Source organism: Sorex fumeus, unplaced genomic scaffold (assembly GCF_029834395.1).
Source record: "Sorex fumeus unplaced genomic scaffold, SorFum_2.1 ptg000019l, whole genome shotgun sequence".
Lineage (NCBI taxonomy): Eukaryota > Metazoa > Chordata > Mammalia > Eulipotyphla > Soricidae > Sorex > Sorex fumeus.
Genome location: NW_026606076.1, coordinates 37,508,040 through 37,522,313, shown reverse-complemented (window position 1 = coordinate 37,522,313; position 14,274 = coordinate 37,508,040). Strand labels below are relative to the sequence as shown.

The following is a 14,274-nucleotide window of genomic DNA, read 5'->3' as shown; positions in this document are numbered from 1 at the left end:
CCTCTCAACCTGGAGAAATAAAATAAAACCAGTGGCCAGAACTTCTTGTGCCCCAATCCGACCACTGGTTTCTTCTTGCAAGGATGGGCAAGATCCTGCCAATCTTAAATATCTCATTTTTTTTTTTTTGCTTTTGGAGTCACACCCAGCGATGCTTGGGGTTACTCCTGGCTCTGCACTCAGGAATTACTCCTGGCTGTGCTCGGAGGACCATATGGGATGCTGGGAATCGAACCCGGGTCAGCTGTGTGCAAGGCAAACGCCCTCCCCGCTGTGCTATGGCTCCAGCCCCTCCTGAAGATCTCTTGAGGACACTCTTGGAGGTGATACTACAACGGGGAGGGCATTTGCCTTGCACGGGGCCAACCTGGGTTCGACCCCTGACATCCCATATGGTCTCACTGAGCACCACCAGGAGTAAATCCTGAGTGTAGAGCCAGGAGTAACGCCTTAGCATTGCCGGGTGTGACCCAAAAAGCAAAAAAAGAAAGAAAGACGACACCCTCACCAAGAGGGGCTTGTTAGGCAGCTGGCTGGAGCAGGGGACCCAGACATCACCCCCACCCAAGAGCTGAGGGCACCAGCCAACCTCAAGGCTCCTTCCTGAGCCAGGCTGGGGGTAGAATGTGGCTGAAGAATGTGGCTGGGGGATATTGTCCTGTTGCCAGGTGATGGCAAGGCACACTTGGGTGCAGAGGAAGTGGGGTGACAGGATAATGAGCGACCAGTTCACGGGGGACCAACAGCACATGGCGCACAGCAGCCAAGGGAGCTTGGAGACACAGGACAATGCGGATGAGAGGCAGGAGGAGGACTACCTGACTGTCCCCAGTCCCAGGATCCGTTTCCGGAGTACCACCAGCCAGGACCCGGACCATGAGGAACTCCCTTTCCGGGTGCCCCTGATCGAGCTGCCCCCCACAGACGTGCCTGGAGAGGAGCCGGTGGTGGACATCAGGGTCTTCGATGATGCTGTCGTAGAGCAGGAGAAGGCGTTGGACAAAGACATAGAGGATGAGGTGACTCAGATGAGGTGAGTGGGGGGAGCCAGCCCCGGGGAAAGAAAAGGCCCTCCGTTGATCGTCGATTTGCTCGAGCGGGCCCAGTAACGTCTCCATTGGAGACTTTGTTGTTACTGTGTCTGGCATATCGAATACTCTCGGTAGCTTGCCGGGCTCTCCGAGAGGGGCGGAGGAATCGAACTCGGGTCGGCTATGTTGGCCGCTTGTAAGGCGAACGCCCTACCCGCTGTGCTATCGCTCCAGGGAGACTGATGATCTGGGAGCAGTAATGCGGGCTGGAGTGATAGCACAGCGGGTAGGGCGTTTGCCTTGCACACTACCGACCCGGGTTCAATTCCTCCATCCTTCTCGGAGAGCTTGGCAAGCTACTGAGAGTATCCCGCCCGCATGGCAGAGCCTGGCAAGCTCCCCATGGCGTATTCAATATGCCAAAAACAATAACAACAAGTCTCACAATGGAGATGTTACTGGTGCCCACTCGAGCAAATGGATGAACACCGGGAGGACAGTGCCACAGTGCTACAGAAATGGTGTGTGTGTGTATGTGTGTGTGTGTGTGTGTGTGTGTGTGTGTATCTGCCCAGCATGGGGTTGGGGAGACAAAGGGACTGTGGGGGGCTGTAGGAGAGGCTCAAGGGGGCCTTCCCAGGCCAGCATAGGGGGAGGCTGCTGGCAGAAAATGTGGGGGGTGTGGGGCTGGAGGGATAGCACAGTGGGTAGGGCGTTTGCCTTGCACGCTGCCGACCCGGGTTCGATCCCCGGCATCCCATATAGTCCCCAAGCACTGCCAGGAGTAATTCCTGAGTGCAAAGCCAGGAGTAACCCATGAGCATTGCTGGGTGTGACCCAAAAAAGCAAAAAAAAAAAAAAAAAGTAAAAGCAAAGAAAATGTGTGGAGTCCTATTTATCTGGGAGGAGCACCAGGGCAGAACGCAGTTGGGGGAATCTGTCACTTGGGGTGTGGTGGCAGTGGAGATGGGGGCTAATCCTTCTTGGGTTTCATGACAAGTACCCCCAGATAGTGCCAGGATGAAAGAGGCATCAGGAAGTAGAATCTGGGGCACACAGGGTACATAGGATACAGTTGACCTCTCTCAGACACCTCCCCTCCCGACTTGGAGGCTCAATGGAAGCTTTCAAGGAGGTTCTCCCCCTTGGAGGATGCTTGTTGTCTGTGTGTGAACCACATCTGACCACCAGGGCGTGTAGGTTAGATTCTTTTTTTTTTTTTAACTTTTTGGGGGTTACTCCTGGCTCATGCATTCAGGTGCTCGAAGGACCATATGGGATGCTGGGAATCGAACCCGGGTCGGTTGGCCACGTGCAAGGCAAACGCCCGCGGTGCTATCGCTCCAGCCCCAATGGTGGGGTTAGACTCTTGCAGGAGGAGGGAGCCTGGCCCAGAGTTTGCTCCGTGGTGGAGCGGGGCTGCATGGGTGAGGAGATGAGGGCGTTGCTGACCTGGACCCCCACATCCCATAGCCAGCTGTCCATCTCGAGGCGTGTCCCCAGCACCCCTGTGGGCAGGATGTCCAAGAGACGAAGGCTTGTGGACCTGGCAAAACCCAAGACTAATTGGCAAGTTATAAAGAACAGGTAAGAGGCGGGGGAATGAGCACCCTGAGGACCACCTGCCAGCCTCCTCCACCAGGGTATACACTTGTGGTGGGGGGGGCAGTGCTGAGGGAGGTGGTGGCGTGGGGGTGGTTAGGGGGTGGAAGAGTTCCTGCAGGCACCCCAGGAGAAAGACCAGTGCAAAGCAGACAGCCCTTCCTCAGGGTGGTGTACAACTGTAAGGGGTACTCGTGGTACTCCCCGAAAATGAGGATGCTGCACTTCTGTGTCTATTGGTGAGTCCAGGGCACCGCTCCTTCCTGCGGGGTCGTGGAGGGGGGCTTCCCGTCCTGGAACCCCCTTCCCTGCTTTCCAAAACCAGGTGGGTGCGAGGCTCTTTCGCAGGGTCAGTCCTCCCCCCACCCCGCTTCCACAAGCTGGGGCTCGAGTTCCACCCACCCGGACCCCCAAGCGCCAGCCCTGCTGCAATGCTGCTTCCCGCCTTGCCACCTCCTACCGACCCCTCGCCCGCCCCTCCGTGCACCTCCCCCGACTTCCTCTAGCTACCCTGCCCGCCTCCTGTCTTCCTGTGTTTAGGGCTACCCTGAGTTGTGTTTCAGAGCGGGGCGTAGGGAGCCAGTGGCTGGCTGCCCTCACCTGAGCCACGCCTGGTGTGTTCCAGGCCCTCCGTGTACTGGACGGAGCAGTTTCTCAAAGACTCCACCCTGTCGGTCACTTTACCAGGTAGGCTAAGCCCGGCGCTGCACCTCTACGCGCCCCGCCTCGCCTCTTTTCCAATCTCGGCCCGCCTCCGCCCCGCCCCACTCACCTCCGTCCCGCCCCCGCCCCACTGCTCCTCCAATCCCTGCCCGCCTTTGCCCCGCCTCCGCCCATCTCCTCCAATCTCTGACCTCCTCTATACCCCGCCCCGCTTCTCCTCCGTCCCGCCTCCGTCCCAACTCTCGTCCAATCTTGGCCCGCCTCTGTCCCACCTGTAGCTCCTCCGCCCCGCCTTCATCCCGCCCCTTATCCAATCGCTGTCCGTCTTTTCTGCCCCGCCTCCCAATCGCCCCGCCCCGCCCCGCCTCTACTCGAATCTCCGCCTCCTTTGCCTCATTCCCCGCCCCCTCAGGCCCCGCCCCACCTCCGCCCCGGACTCGCCCCGCCCCACTCTGCTTTTCCACCCGTCCACCCGCGCCCCGCCGCCTCCTCCTCTACACCCCCGTCTCGCTTCTCCTCTACCTCCCCCGCATACAACTCGTCTCCACCCACCTCCACTTTATCCCACCTCCACCCTGCCCCGCCTCTACCTCTACCCTGCCTCAGTCCTATCTCTGCCCTACCGACACCCTACCCTGCCTCATTTCCCTTCTACCCATTGCTCCAATCTCAGCCGCGTTCTAACCTCCCAGCCTCTGGGAACACCTGCAGAGCCCCGGCATCCCCCCTCTCCCCCCCTTCCCCCATGTCCCAGGTATCTTTCCACCGTTTTCCCAGGGGTCTCTTGTCTGGACTCTCCCCCAGAAATGCTGGGGTGAAGTTTAGGCAAACTCCAAAAGAGGGTCTGGGGGGCCGGAGTGATAGCACAGCGGGTAGGGCGTTTGCCTTGCACGTGGCCGACCTGGGTTCGATCCCCGGCATCCCATATGGTTCCCCAAGCACCGCCAGAAGTAATTCCTGAGTGCAGAGCCAGGAATAACCCCTGAGCATCGCTGGGTGTGACCCAAAAAGCCAAAAAAAAAAAAAAGAGGATCTTGGTCCCAGTCCCAGCCTCAGTGGATGTGGGTGCAAAGCACAGTGGGTGGGGGGGCATTTGCTTTGCAACGCTGCCAACCTGGGTTCCATCTCCCTCACTTCATAATGGTCCCCTGAGCACTATCAGGAGTGATCCCTGATGAAGAGCCAGGAATAAGCCTGGGCACTACCGGATGTGGCCCCCAAACCAAACCAAAACAAACTCTTGTCCACAGACCCTCAGAATCAAGAAGGTGGGAACTGGGGGGCAGGAGAGGGGTGGTGGGGAGGTGAGTAAGAGGGGCTGTTTTCTCCTTTTGATAGCTGTGAGCCATCGAGTGGAGGAATTGTCTCGGCCGAAGAGGTTTTATTCAGACTATTACAGTAACTGCAGGTAAGGACATAGACTCAAAAGCTGGGTGAGGACCCCTTTCTCCACATAGGTACATGTGAACATACGCACACGCCTACACATGCAGGCAGCCATACACACACACTTACATGACAGGCATGCATGCACACACATGTGTTCGAGCTGAAATCACACAGACACTCGGCCACACACAGGCAAATGGCAGATACAGGTGGGAACACAGGCTCCCTCACAGATACACGTGCGTGCATACACACACACACACACACACACACACTCATATGGGCACACGTCCATATGCATACGCCGACCACATGTAACCAGACGCAGGCAAAGTGAGCATAGGCTGATGTGCACACCGGTACATGGGTACACGCGGGTATGGACGGGCTCACACGTGTGGGCTCACGCATGCGCACGTGCTGGCCTGCTCGCGCGAGTGCGTGTATCTCCAGCCCTCTGTGCGCTCCAATCTGGCCCGCAGAAAGTCCGCCATCTGGCCCGTGTCCAGGCCCGCCCTCCAATACCGCGCGTCCTGCCGCCTGCGGGAACTCGCCACCCCTCGAGTCCGGAACAACATCTGGAGCATAAACATGTGCCAGGTAGCTGTGCACCCCTTGGGAGTCGCGCAGAGTAGGCAGTCCCCCAAAAACTGGCTCCTGGGGCCAGCCAGAGCGGTAGCATAGCGGGTCAGGTGCTTCCCTTGCACGCACGAGATGGACCGAGGTTCGATCCCAGGCACCACATATGGTCCCTCGAGCCTTCCAGGAATAATCCCAGAGCTCAGAATAATCCCAGATCATCACCAGGTGTGGCCTGAAAAGTTGAAAAAAATAGGGTGGGGCTGGGGGTGGGTGGGTGGGTGGGGGAGTTGGCTTCCTACCTGCCCAGCCTGGTACCCCTCTCTCAGCCCTAAGCACTCCCATGGCAAAGATTGGGAAGTGCAGTCTGTCTGAAGGAACACCCCAACACTCATCCCACTGACACCCCAACTTCTCTCACCTGATGGGAGCAATGCTCACAGCCTGAAGGCTCACTCCCCAGCCTTTGTGGGAAGACAAAACAGCAAGGAAGACCTTTTCCCTCCTTTTTTTGTTTTTTTTTTTTTTTCAATTTTTGCGGATGGGGGAGGCACACTTGGCTATGTTCAGGGCTTACTCTAGGCTGGGCACCAGAGCGTATACACATCACAGATACACATACACAGACCCTAGGGGATGCTGGGGATCAAAGCTCGGAAAGCCGTGTGCAAAGCCAGCACCTTATCCGCTGTGCTCTCTCTCCTACACGACTCTGCTTTGTAACCAGGTGTCCAAGGTATCCAAGGCAGCCCAGATGGCCATCCCCAGTCCGAGGATCATTCGACTGTCAAAGCCCAGGACCCCAGCCACTTTGTTGGATGAGTGGAACCCCATGCCGAAACCCAAGCCCTATGTGTCGAACTACAACCGGCTCCTTCACCTGGCCAGTGAGTGGGTCCAGAGCCCAGCCCTGTAGGTCTTAGAGACCTTGACACACTGCATGGGACCTCTCGGTGGGCGGGGCCTCTCGATGTGGGCAGGGCCTCTCGGTGGGCGGGGCCGCTCGCGGTGGGCAGGGCCTCTCGGTGGGCGGGGCCGCTCGCGGTGGGCGGGGTGTAACGGGAGGGGCCTCGCTTGCCCTTCCTCTTCCGGTATGCTTCTTCCCCGAGGTGCAGCGTCGTGGCTGCCCTCAAACCAAACCCATCGTGGTGGGCTGCAGCCCCCCAAAGCAGGGAGCGTGGCGTGCGCGAACTCCTTGCTGGGAAACCGCTTGTAACGCTTGGCACGCTGGGGTGCAGGTGGCAAGCTGGGGTCCGTTCCCAACTTCACGCCTCATGCTGTCTGTACCCTCTCTTCCTCCTCCAGCACCCAAAGCTCTGCCCGACAAGTGTGTCCCTGACCGAGACCCTCGCTGGGTGATCCCTGACGTCACTAAGAAAGCTGTGGCCAGCCCCCGATTGCTCTCCCTGGCCCAACCCAAAGTGCGCAAGGATCTGAATACAAGCCGAGACCCCTACCAAGTGTCCCCAGCATCCCTATTGGCCCAAGCGACCCCGCGGCTCACGGAGCTCGCCACCCCCAAGAGTATCACCAGGAAAGTCTGAGTGGCTGGTCTGGCCACCTGTGAAGCCCATTTCCAGTAAACACCCAAGTGCACCCTAATTTCATGTGGAGCTCTGCAGGAGGGGGGGAGGGGAGGGGGGAGGGGTGACCCGGAGAGGGGCGAGGGCTGGAAGGCCAATGATAGAGGAGAAGGAGGAGGAGGAGAGGAGAAAGAGAATATTTCTGCAAAGTATCTCAGTTTTCTGTCTGGTTCTTTATTTCAGCATTGAGACCCCAACCGTGGCCATTCCTGCCACCCCTTCCCTAATCCTTTCTTTCTTTTTTTTTTTTTTGTTTTGCTTTTTGGGTCACACCCAGCGATGCACAGGGGTTACTCCTGGCTCTGCACTCAGAAATTACTCCTGGCGGTGCTCGGGGGACCCTATGGGATGCTGGGAATCGAACCCAGGTCGGCCACATGCAAGGCAAATGGCCTACCCGCTGTACTATAGCTCCAGCCCCCCTTCCCTAATCCTTTCACCCTGATTCTTTTCATAATTTTTATTTTGTTTTAGTTTGGGGGCCACGGCCCGCTGTGCTCAGGGCTAACTAGGCTCTGCTCTCAGGGATCACTCCTGGTGGGCTCAAGATTTTTTTTTTTTTTTAAGATAGGGAGTATCACTGTCACTGTCCTCCCATTGTTCATCGATTTGCTCCAACGGGCCCAGAAACGTCTCCATTGTGTTTTTTTTTTTAATTTTTATTAGTGAAACACCATGAGGTACAGTTGTAGAATTACAATTTTTTCTGCTTGGATTTCAATTATACAATGATCAATTACCCATCCCTCCACCGGTGCCCATTTTCTACCACCACAGATCCCAGTATCCCTCCCACCCCCCATTCCCCCCAACCCACCCTGCCTCTCTGGCAGGGCATTCCCTTTTGTTCTCTCTCTCCTTTTGGGTATTGTGGTTTGCAAAAGAGGCACTGAGTGGCAATCATGTTTGGTCTATAGTCTACTTTCAGCATGCTTCTCCCATCCTGGGAGGATCCTCCCAACATCCTTTATTTGGTGCTCCCTTTTCTATCTGAGCTCTCTTTACCCTTAGCATGTGTGGCTGGCCTCTGAGCCATGAAGCAAAACCTTCTGGTACTAATCTCGGCCACTCTTGGGTGTTAGTCTCCTATTTTGAGTAACGTCTCCATTGTGACACTTGTTAACTGTGTTTGGCAATATCGAGTACCTCATGCGTAGCTTGCCAGGCTTTGCCATGGGGGCAAGATACTCTCCGTAGCTTGCTGGGCTCTCCGAGAGGGGCGGAGGAATCGAACTTGGGTCGGGCAGGTCGGCTGCGTGCAAGGCAAATGTCTTACCCACGGTGCTATCACTCCAATCCTGGGACTAGCTATGGGATAAAATCAAGCCTCCTGCCTCCAAAAAAAATAAATAAAAAGCAACTGGATGGGGCTGGAGCGATAGCACAGCGGGTAGGGCGTTTGCCTTGCATGCGGCCGACCCAGGTTTGATTCCCAGCATCCCATATGGTCCCCCGGGCACCGCCAGGAGTCATTCCTGAGTGCAGAGCCAGGAGTAACCCCTGAGCATCGCCGGGTGTGACGCTATCGCTCCAACCCAGTGGTGGGCTCAAGGGATGCTCTGCGGTGTCAGAGGTCAAAACCAGGCGGGCCATGTGCAACTCTACCTGCTTTCCCTGTCACCACCACCGCCACCACACACAGAGGGACTGACACTGATGGCACCACACAATGCGGCTATGTGCGACTTTGGAGATGATTCCAAAGATTGAATTCGTGCCTGGCATCTGCCAGGGTCCCACATGTGCCCCTAAACACCATCTGCAGTAGCTCTGGGCTGTGTCAGCACCTCGACAGCAGTGACACTCCACCTGCCTCCCACAAGATGGAATCAACAGCTTTGTTGGCCTGAGGTGGTTGCCCAGTTTCTAGAGGTGCTGCCTTCTTTTTGTTGTTGTTTTTTTTGGGAGGGTCACACCCGGCAATGCTCAAGGCTTACTCCTGGCTCTGCACTCAGGAATTACTCCTGGTGGTGCTTGGAGGATCCTATGGGATGCCGGGGATCGAACCCAGGTCAGCTGTATGCAAGGCAAATGCCCTCCCCACTGTACTATCCCTTCTCTAGTTCCTAGAGGTTTTGCCTTCTGGGGAAGGTGGGGGACGCCCTTCCTCCACTTTCCCAGTCCCCAGTCCAGGATCCCCCACACCCAAATCTCTAGCCCAGATTGGGACCTGAGAGATAGAACAGCAGGGAAGGGACTTGCCTTGCACACAGCAGACCCGGGTTCCATTTCTGGCACTCCCTGGTTCCCTGAGCATTACTGGACATAGTGTTTTTTCCTTGGGGGCTGCATCCGGCAATGTTCAAGGCTTACTCCTGGCCTCTGTGCTCAGGAATTAAGGTCCCTTGTGAGATGCTGGCGATCAAACCCACATCACCCCACCCAAAAAAGAAGAAGAAGAAGAAGAAGAAGAAGAAGAAGAAGAAGAAGAAGAAGAAGAAGAAGAAGAAGAAGAAGAAGAAGAACAACAACAACAACAACAACAACAACAACAAAAAATAACAAAGAAAAGGAAAAAAATTTTTTTTCTAGGAAAGCCACTCCTCCAGGGTGTCCTGGGACTGAAGGTTCCCCCCCCCACCCCGCCCTGTCCCCCAGCAAAGGCTAAACCAGCTGTTAGAACCCCGGGAAAAGTCCACTATTTCCCAGGGCTCCTGTTTTCCCCTATTCCTAACACCCCTGAGAGGGAAAAGACACGAAATGAATCAATCACCATCAAGGGTGGGGGATGGGGGTGGGGGTGGCGCGGGGGGGGGGGGGAGGGGACGGGGGGAGGGAGCCCAGCACAGAAAAGGAAGTGGGGCAGAGGAAGTTGGCAGGCAGGAGAGGAACTAGTGAGTAGTAGCAGCAGTTAATAGCACAGTGGGGAGAGTGTGTGGGTTTGATCCCCAGCATCTCATAAGGGACCTTAATTCCTGAGCACAGAGCCAGGAGTAAGCCTTGAGCGTTGCCGGATGCAGCCCCCAAGGAAAAAACAAACAAGCAAAAAAAAAAAAACAGTCATTCTGGATTTATGAGGGGGGTTGGGGGGGAGAATGATAATACCGCGGGGAGGGAGTTTGCCTTGCAAGTGGCCGACCCAGGTTTGATTCTCCGCATCCCACATGGTCGGTCCCCCAGCACCGCCATGAGTAAATTTTGAGTACAGAACCAGGAGTAACCCCTGAGCATCGCTGGGTGTGATCCAAAACTAAACTAAACTAAACAAAGCTTTTATTTTTATTTATTTTTTTGCGTTTTGGGTCACACCTGGCAATGCACAGGGGTTACTCCTGGCTCTGCACTCAGGAGTTACTTCAGGCGGTGCTCAGGGGACCATATGGGATGCTGGGAATCGAACCCGGGTCGGCCACGTGCAAGGGAAACGCATTACCAGCTGTGCTATCGCTCCAGCCCCTAAACAAAGCTTTTAAACTAGCTTTATTGAGGCTGGAGCGATAGCATAGCGGGTAGGGTGTTTTTGCCTTGCACACGGATGACCCGGGTTCAATTCCCAGCATCTCATGGTCCCCTGAACACTTCCAGGAGCAATTCCTGAGTGCATGAGCCAGGAGCTGGGTGTGACCCAAAAAGCAAAAAATAAATAAATAAATAAAATAAAAAATAAACTAGCTTTGTTTAGTCTCTACTAGCTATGTTTAGTTTGTTTTGTTTTGTTTTGTTTTTTTGGGTCACACCCAGCGATGCTCAGGGCTGACTCCTGATTCTATGCTCAGGAATCACTCCTGGTGGTGCTTCCGGGAGTGGATGGAGTGTCAGGGATCGAACATGGGTCAGCTGCATGCAAGGCAAACAACCTCCCTACTGTACTTTCTCTCCAGCCTCAACTTGCCCTGTTTGAGGGTGGGATCTGTTTCATTATTCTTGCTTTTAAGTCTTGGGCTACACCCAGCGGATCTCTGGGCTTTCATCTGACTCTGCACTCAGGGATCACTCCTGATGCAAATCAGGCGGACCCTATGGGATTCCAGGGATTGAGTCAGGGGTCAGCGCATATAAGGCAGGTGCTATCCCTGCTCTGGCCTCCTCATGCTGACTTGAGGCTATTTCCTTTGTATTCATTGGGGTGGGGGATACTCAGGGGCTTCTCTTGGAGCAGTGCTCAGGGAGGCTCTGTGGACCAGGGCTGGAACCCCGGACTCTAGTCCCGTGTGCAGTCTCCCCTTCTCTCCTTGATTTTTTTTTTTTTTGGCTTTTGGGTCATACCTGGCGATGCTTATGGGTTACTCATGGCTCTGTACTCAGGAATTACTCCTGTGCACGGAGGGACCATATTGGATACTGGGGATCGAACTCAGGTCAGCCACTGCAAGACAAACGCCCTCCCCGCTGTACTATCATTCCAATGCCCCTTCCTTGATTCTTTTTGTTTTTCCTACACCCAGGTGATTGATGGGGTCCTGGCAGTACAGAGTGAAGAATTAAGACTCACACATGTGGGGCTGGAGAGATAGCACAGTGGGTAGGGCATTTGCCTTGCACGCGGCCGACCGGGTTCGATTCCCAGCATCCCATATGGTCCCCTGAGCACTGCCAGAAGTAACTCCTGAGTGCAGAACCAGGAGTAACCCCTGTGCATCGCCGGATGTGACCCAAAAAGAAAAAAAAAGACTCACATGTGATGCCCCCCTCACAAAAGGACTTTTATTTTTTCTTTTTGGGTCACACCCAGCAAGAATGCTTAGGGGCTACTCCTGGCTCTGCATTTAGGAATTATTCCTGGTGGTGTCTGGGGCACCCTATGGGATTCTGGGGATCAAACCTGGGTTGGCCGCATTCGTAAACGTCCTCCCCACTGTACTATCACTCCAGTCTCACACATGGACTCATCTGTTAACCATATCTACAGCCCTTACCACCATCTCCCTTTCGGTATGTGTGGGGTACACATACCCAGCTGTGCTCGGGATTACTCCTGGTCAGCTTGGGGGACCCTCTGCAATGCCAGGGATCGAACCCTAGGTTGGCTGCATGCAAGGCACGCTCTACTCATTGTACTATCTCTTGGTTCATCATCTCTCTCTCTTTCTCTCTGTCTGCTTTTTGGGGGACACACCCAGCAATACTCTGGGCTGACTCTGGGCTCTGCACTCAAGAATCATTGTTGGCAGGGCTGGAGCAATAGCATAGCAGGGCATTTGCCTTGCATGTGGCCAACCCAGGTTCGATTCCCAGCATCCCATATGGTCCCCTGAGCACTGCCAGGGGTGATTCCTGAGTGCAGAGCCAGGAGTAACTTCTGTGCATCGCTGGGTGTGACCCAAAAAGCAAAATAAATAAATTTTAAAAATTTTTTAAAAAAAGAATCATTGTTGGTGGTGCTTGGGGGGACCCTTTTGGATATGGGGGATCAGCCCAGGTCAGCCATGCACAAGACAAACGCCCGCCCTGCTGTCCTATCTCTCTGGCTGGAGGCCCGAACCATGTTATCTGAAGAGGAACAGTGAACAGAATGATAGAATTTTTGCACTGAAAATTTATTTAAAAGTATGCCTAATATAAATCAAAGAAGCTGGGGCCGCAGTGATAATCTGGGGGTGAAGGTGCTTGCCTTGCATGTGGTAGACCTCCCGTTTGATCCCCAGCACTGTACAGGATCCCCTGAGCCCTGACAGGAGTGGTCCCTGAGCATAGAGCCAGAAGTAAGTTCCTGAGTACTGTTGGGTGTGACCCCAAAAGAAACAGGGGGGAACAGAACAAAGGAAAGGAGAGGAGGGAAAAGGGGAAGGAAAAAGGGGGAACCAGAGGATAATACAGTGGATAAGACACTTGCCTTTCACACAGAAGATTCAGATTTGATCCCTGGGACCCCTCTGGTCCCCCAAGTCCCACCAGGAGTGACCCCTGAGTACAGAGAGCTAAGAGTCAGTCCTGAGCACCTCCTGGTGCTTCTCTCCTCCCAAAAGGAAGAAAGATGGGGGTGGTGGGAGGGATACTGGGATCATTGGTGGTGGAGAATGGGCACTGGTGGAGGGATGGGTGCTTGATCATTGTATGAGTGAAACATAAGCACGAAGGTTTGTAAGTCTGTAACTGTACCTCACGGTGATTCATTAAAAAATACAAAAATACGTTAAAAAAAAAAGTAGGAACTGGAGCAATAGCACAGTGAGTAGGGCGTTTGCCTTGCACACAGCCGACCTAGGTTCGATTCCCAGCATCCCATAGGGTCCCCCGAGCACCGCCAGGAGTAATTCCTGAGTGCATGAGCCAGGAGTAACTCCTGTGCATCGCCGGGTGTGACCCCCCCCCCCAAAAAAGTAAAGAAAACATGAGATACAGAGGAGTTGGCTCAAGGTTCAAGTACAAACTTTGCATGTAGGAGTCCCAGTTCGCTCCCTGATTCTGCAGCAGTGATCCCGGGCTCTGTCTTCTTCCCGGGCTTCTCTTCCATCTCAAATCAGTTTTATTTTATTGTTTTTTTTGGGGGGGGGGACCACACCCAATGATGCTCAAGGGTTACTACTGGCTCTTCACTCACAACTCCTGCTGGTGCTCAGGAGACCCTATGGGATGCCGGGGATCGAACTAGGATTGACCACGCACAGTTCAAGCACCTTCCACACTCTACTCTTGCTCCAGTCCTGAACCCTAATTCATGAGTTCATTTCTTACCGCGCGGTTGGCAGGTTCTGCTCAGCCACTGACCGCTCCTCTGAGGAGAGACACAGAGAAGGGACTGGAGAAATAAGTCAGTGGGTAGGACACTTGCTCAGTGCATGGCCAACCTGGATTTGATTCCACCAGGAGCACGGAGCCAGGAGGCAGCCCTGAGCACAGCTGGGTGTGGCCCATAAACAAAACCCAAAAAATGAAGAAGAGGAAACCCAGGGGTCTTAGCAGATCATTCTATTCTCCTCCCACCCCTCCAACCCCTTCCCCAGAGGATGACAATTTGATGATTCCTTCAAAGTTCATTTTGTTGTTTTGTGGTTTTACTCCTGGCTCTGGGCACAGGGTTCACTCCTGGCAGAGGGCTCAGGGGACCCAGTGGTGCCGGGGATTGAACCGGGTCAGCTACATGTAAGGCAGGTGCCCTCCCTACTGTGCTCTCTCTCCAGCCTGATTGCTGTCAAGTTCTGCCTGACTTGCATCTGGATGCCCCAGGCTCTATCGAGCCCTTTTCCTGTTTCTGGTCAGGTGTATTACTCACAGACACCCCTGCCCGCATCTCTTGGAGACCCCACCTATTCCAGGGCTGCCCGTGATCTCTTTGTGCAGGTGGGTCCTGGCAAGAATGCAAGAGAACAGGAGCTGGAGGGAGAATTCATCAGGGAAAGACACTTGTCTTGCCTCTTGCCCACTAAGTTCGAATCCCCAGCGCTGCACAAGGCATTCTGTAGCCCCGCCAGGAACGCTCCTGAGCACAGAGTCAGGAAGAGCACTTGAGCATTTGGTGAGAAGGGAGGAAGGAAGGAAGGAGAAAG

The 14,274-nt window shown here is 54.7% G+C and overlaps 1 protein-coding gene across 1 annotated transcript; it reads left to right on the top strand.

The window, feature by feature from the left end:
- Nucleotides 1–716: 716 nt before the first annotated feature.
- On the top strand, nt 717–6,866 carry SPMAP2 (sperm microtubule associated protein 2). Its single transcript, XM_056112976.1, has 7 exons — nt 717–1,033; nt 2,505–2,618; nt 3,259–3,320; nt 4,635–4,704; nt 5,168–5,285; nt 5,992–6,151; nt 6,570–6,866. Exons 1-7 carry the CDS (start codon nt 717–719, stop codon nt 6,806–6,808), a joined length of 1,080 nt encoding a protein of 359 aa, XP_055968951.1. The 3' UTR covers nt 6,809–6,866.
- Nucleotides 6,867–14,274: the final 7,408 nt, after the last annotated feature.